Source organism: Chaetura pelagica, unplaced genomic scaffold, assembly GCF_000747805.2.
Source record: "Chaetura pelagica isolate M959 unplaced genomic scaffold, ChaPel_1.0 scaffold861, whole genome shotgun sequence".
Lineage (NCBI taxonomy): Eukaryota > Metazoa > Chordata > Aves > Apodiformes > Apodidae > Chaetura > Chaetura pelagica.
In genome coordinates, this window is record NW_009952092.1 from 105417 (window position 1) to 111284 (window position 5868).

The following is a 5868-nucleotide window of genomic DNA, read 5'->3' on the forward strand; positions in this document are numbered from 1 at the left end:
TTGCCTGTGTCCTTCATTTTGCTCTAACCTCCCCTTTATCTGCCCTCCAACAGGCTGAGTGGAGAGGGATTGACCCCCATCAGCTACTGTAAGTACCACAGCGCTTGTCTTGCTTTGGGCTCACTGGGAGCAGAAGCTGGGGGAAACCCTGGGAGAAGGGAGACTTTGCCCAATTTAAGTGTTCAGAACCTTCCACCAGCATTAGTGTCTTGCACAGGGGACAGAAGTTGGGTTCCTTGGGTCAAGGTCTTGATGATGGAGCTTCTGGAACTGGGTGACTGCCAAGCAGATGTTCAACCCTCTGCTTGCTTTTTCTTTCAGCTGTCATCAGCTCCAGCTCTGGCATGGCTGGTGGAGCTGGGTTAGGAGGAGGATTTGGCGGACTGAGCCTAAGCGGCGGAGGTGGTGGAAACAGTTTCAGCCTTGGAGGAGGAAGTGGAAGCGGTTTTGGTCTTGGAGGTGGAGGCAGTGGTGGAGGCTACAGCTTTGGAAGTGGTTTTGGTCTTGGAGGTGGTGGTGGTGGAGGCTACAGCTTTGGAAGTGGAGGAGGACTTGGACTTGGAGGCGGTGGTGGCGGCTTTGGAGGAGGCGCTGCAAGCGGCCTTGGCTATGGAGGCGGCAGTGGTCTGAGCACCACTGGAGGGAATTTCAGCTCTGGAAGTGCAAAAGGTGCCAACCCAGGTGTGAAAATTGTCTCCAAAACCTCCTCCAGCAAAAAGAGCATAAAAAGCCAAAGCCTGAAGAATGCAACACAGCCTGAGTAAAACCAGCACCCGACCCTCCCCAAAAGCATCGCTCCCACACTGCTCCCACACTGCTCCTGTGTCCTGCACAGCCCCTGCCCTCCTCTGTCCTGCTCCTCCCACCATAGTTCCCAAGCATTTGGATCACAGCTCAAGAGAAGCAGCAGAGCACATGTTAACCAGCTTGCTGAAAGTATCTGAAACAGGATTAAAAGGAAAAGAGGGGCCCGAGTGATTTTCTGAATAGGGAATTGGTTTTATTTTTTGCTTTTAATCAGGCTGAGCAGCTTGTTTGTAATTGTGGCTATCTGACAGCCACCAGCTAAGTGAGCAAACAGCAGTGAAGATGCAATAACTTGGAGTTTTAGCTCAGTTCTGACCCACAGAAGCCCAGGGATGGGCTGGGAACTTGGGTTCAGTTCAGCCTGCTTTGCCTTCACTGCTGGGATGAATCAAACAGGTTAAGAAACTCATCTTTGTCAGAGATGTGTGTTATTTTTCTGCTATGTAGAAATATCCCAGGAGGTTGCTGACAGACCCCAGGCAATGGTTTGCTAACGTGAGACCCCTCTTAAAATATACCTTATTATGGGAGCACAGAGCCCATTAGGAATCACTTCTGAGTCACTTGAGTGTGATGAAAAATCCCTTTATCCTCGTTCACAGCCAAGCTTCAAACAACAAGTGTCTTCTAGATGTGCTGAGCAATGCAGCTGCGTGGTCAGGCACATGAGCCTGGACAGAGGGTTATGTCATCTGGGACAGCTCTACCTGACAAGTGCCTCCCACAAGGATGTGGATTTAGCTTCCAGTGAGCTTATCTAAAAGGAAGCCCAAACCACTCTCCCATTCCTTCCCTTTCCCTTTGCAAATGAAAGTCTGCCCATAGTGGTACCTTACACATAATCTTGTGGGTGTATTTTGTCAGAGGTGTCATCAGTGACTGGTCCAAAGCAGATGGAAAAGGGCTTGTATTCTAAATTATAGTATTTTAAAGATTCTGAATAAATGAGGCAGAGATTTTCTTCAAAAGCAAGACCAGTGTCTGCAGTTAAACTGGGCTGTTCTGTCTCATGCTAGGTTTTTTTTGGAATAGGTTAAAAAACACCAACACCAACCAACAGGACAAGTCTCCCTGAATTTTCCCACCGTGTCAGTAGCAGCAGTCAGGGTGAAAGTCTGAGACATGGAAAATTACACTGAAAAAACTGCCTGAGGGGCCACGTCCACCCTGCTCCTCGGGCTATTTCAGCATCTCCACTATGTGAAAGTTTCTCTGCCAGAAGAAAGACAATTGGTAAACTGCAAAGAGCACCCAGATTCCAGCACAGCACAGGGGAACTGAGGCAATTGGGAGCAGGAGCCCAAAGGCACACCAGTGCCCATATTCCTCTTTCCCCTCTGTCTGAAATTTACCCCTCTGAAGTTACCCCTCTTGCCTTCCACCGTATCTTTTTATTTTTGTGAAAGTACCATTAAAAAGAAAATTGCAGCTTTTTATACTCGAGAGTGATAATGCTGTGTTTTCCTTTCTCTTTTTGGAATGTGTCCAATAAAACTGGATTGGAATTTATTTCCTCCTACATATTTTTATTCTAAAACAGAACTAAACACAAAACACTCCCAGCCCTCAGCAGAGTGAGCTGAAGGGGGGTTTTGCTTTACTTTTGGGGAAAAGTTTCAAAATTCTGATAAAATCACAATGAAAAGCTTGAAATCAGTTGTCCCAAAATTAATTGAAGAATCAGAGAAAAGAGGAAGAAGGTGGGGGTTGATTCAGTAAGTGACCAAAAAATCCATCATCTTTAATTTCTTAGCATATGATTAGGGTTAACCTAAAAGCCTTTCTTCCATGGAAGGGAGGGTGTTGCACAGCTTCGCTAGCTTGGGAAAAAAAATCCAAACCAGTGTTTAATTTTTGCTTTCTTAAAAAGATGTAGCCAAACCTATAAACATACACAGGGCTCTGGGGGAGGATTTTATCAGGATCATCTAGACTGAGGATGGGTTTCGATGAGCTGGAGCACAGCAACTCACCAAACAATGGGGGTGTTTTGGTCAGCTGGCCTTGCAAAAGGTGAATAAAAAAGAAAAAAGAGACTGGGGGGGCAGGTGGGGGGAACTCATCCCTCAGACAAACACACCTTATTGCATTTCAAAGAGACAGACGCTTTGCTCTTACCTGACCTCTCAACATCCCTGCTTTACACAACCCAGCAGGGAATGGGAAACAGCAAGTGAGCACATGTCAGCCCAGCAAGGATCCAGCTCTGAAAACTGACACACCGAAACATCAGAGCTCCCTTCCCCAGAAAACCGAAGGAGCTGCAGGAAAAGAGACCAAAGTCTGGGGACAAAACGCCTGTCTTTGTCTCTGCTGTGGCAGAGGATGCTGCAGAGAGACCAAAAATGAGCAAAGGTTAAAAATAAACTCTGAGTCACCTCGAATTCTGTGCTCACCTGTGTGAATGCTGAATTACACAGCACGGGTGTGAGGAATTATTAGAGGTGATGGCAACTTAGCCCTAACTAACCTTAGAAGTTTTGAATGTCTTTCTTCCAGCCTGTGCTGAAAAAAGCACAAATAGTAAGAAGAAATTAGGAAGAAATTCTTCCCTGTGATGATGGTGAGACACCGACCCAGGTTGTCCAGGGAAGCTGTGGCTGCCCCATCCCTGGGGGTGTTGAAGGGCAGGTTGGATGGGGCTTGGAGCAGCCTGGGCTGGTGGGAGGTGTCCCTGCCCATGGTAAGGGGCTTGGAATTGGATTCTTTTAAGGCTTGTTTCAACCCAAACCATTCTGTGATTCTATGAGCAACAGAGTCTGAAAATGGTGCTCAAAGGCAGCTGAGCTCCTGCAAACATCTCAGCTGGCCACACTCCTCCTGCCTTTGCTCTGTACCCCCAGACCACCCCTCTGAATGCCCCCACCCCTCACAGCAAACCCTGCCTCCCAAACCACACCCTCCCTGTGGGCGTCCTGCCCATCCAGAGAGCCAGCCCAGCCACCTTCCCACCCAGAGCAGCTTCAGGACAAGGCACAGGAAGGACAGGGGCCAGGCAAGGAAGCCACATGGGACCAAGATGTGAGAATTTTCCTTGTTTTGGTGCCTAAGCAATAATTTGATTTACTCTTCCAAATCCTTTGTAATATTCCACTTAATTACCATTGTCTGCAGCAACAGGCTTTCCTAGAAGAGCTGGGGGGGTAATGACTGCCTTAAACGTGAATCCTTTCTCATTGCTTTGAATAAAACATCTGCAGCTGGGCTCTGGTTCCCAGGTGTGACTTTGCATAGCTCTTTGGAAGGCAAAGGCAGGATCCCTGCCTGGGCCCGGCCACAGGATCCACAGATTCACATCTGCAGGCTTAGGAAAGCAAATCCTCCCATATCTGCCATGCCAGTGACACAATTTATTTATTTCCAATATCAGCAGATCCCCACTACTGCTGGAATCTCTTCTGATGAGATGTTGATGCTGAGGTTGCCTGCACGGGGCGAGATCGGGGCTCCTTGCTCCTGGATGTGGGAGATGGGGTGCAGTTTTTCCCCAAGGAACTCTGCATTTCCAGCAACCAGGAGGTTGCCACATCACTCCCGAGGTGAGAGCACCCCCTTGCTACCGCCCAGCCCTCTGAGGATGCTTCAACAGCCCGGCCAGGGCTCGGCCCCCGGAGCTGCGGTGACTCACGCACTTGGCAACGGGCACCACAGGAGTTCTTGCAGGAGGTGGGAGCTGCAAGGGCTGGATTTGCTGATTGCAATGAGAAAAGAAAAAAAAAAAAAGAACACAAACAACACAAGAAACAACGAAAAAAACACCCAAAACTACCCAACCCCTTCTGCTCAGGTTTTCTTTCAAGTTCCCAGACGGAGAAAACAGCGGTTGGAAACACATCAACAGAAACAAGCTAGGAGATGCAGCACATACCCCTGAGCTGCTCGTTTTGGATTAAGCTCCTGTACTTACTGCTCACGCAGCCCAGTTTGGGAATCTTTTAGCTGCTCAGGTTTCACCTCTCTGCCCCATGCTGTTATTTTATCTGACACGTCAGGATAAAACAACACAGCACGAGGCTGAGGGCGGGAAGAGTCGGTTCAGAGAGGATTTGGGGTGGGAGGGAGGGGATATCTTCTCTTGTGACCTGTGTCCAGCTCTTCATGGACACAGGAGAAGTTGTTATCAGTGGTCCAGCCTTTACACCTCAAGCACAATCCAGCCTCACCAGAGGGACTGAAGCTCTGAAGTGAGGGCTCACCCGACAGCCCAAGATCAAGAGGCAAAGGTGATTTTAGAAGCACCTTCCTCAGGGTTTGAATGATCTCAGCAGGGTGAAGGAGGATGTGGGAGAGAGCTAGAAGAAAAGTGGATGAATTCCCCTTCACAGAATGTCTTGCAGAACCAGCAGTGATGTAGAAACTGCTGGTCAAGTATGAAGTGTGGAGGATGGAACAAAAAGTGATTAAAAAACCCCCACTTCACCAGGAGCTTTTGAATTCTGAAATCCTGAGCTTTTGAAAGAACAACAATAATTTCAGGCATCTTTTTAAAAACTATGTTATAAGTCCTGTAGTACTGTTTAATGTAATAATTTGAAATTATTTTAGAAAAGGGAATTACTTGCTGCCTTTGAAAGCCATGTTTCCTGATTTCTCAGTTTCCCCTGCAATGAAGGGAGACAATTTTAAGGTAAGATCCTGATGTGTTAAACCCTAAACTTCACCTTAGAAAAGCTCCAGCACAAGGAACCCTGCTCAAAAGAGTGAGTCCTGGGCTCACCTAAGGAAAACCGGCTCTCAGGGTCTCGGGAGGATCGTGTTGCATCCTGCTCCTGAGCACCGTCCTCAGTGACTCGTCCCATTCAATTTTAATTCCATGACTCAGAGCAGCAGTTTTGGGGGGGTGGGGGGGAGCTCCCTAGCTCCCTCACTCCGTTACTTTCTTGCCTGCAAACAATGCATTTTTCCACACCTCGCTGTAGCCGAGGTGTGTTTGACAAGGCAAGTTGCTGCAAGGCACGTCAAGTTCTGAAATCCTGTGCCAAGTTTTCCAAGCAGATAAAAGAGGAGGCTCCCAAGCTCTCCTTTCACAGGCATTTCTGTCTCCGTTGCCCTCCGCTCTTT

At 48.1% G+C, this 5868-nt stretch overlaps 1 protein-coding gene across 1 annotated transcript in view; it reads left to right on the forward strand.

Moving 5' to 3' along the window:
• LOC104395991 (keratin, type II cytoskeletal 5-like) overlaps positions 1 to 5868 on the forward strand; it is a 16276-nt gene that overhangs the window by 4034 nt on the left and 6374 nt on the right. Inside the window, exons 8-9 of the mRNA XM_010005770.1 lie at positions 54 to 88; positions 322 to 396. Coding sequence (XP_010004072.1) covers positions 54 to 88; positions 322 to 396 — 110 coding nt within the window. The remainder of the gene's footprint in view (positions 1 to 53; positions 89 to 321; positions 397 to 5868) is intronic.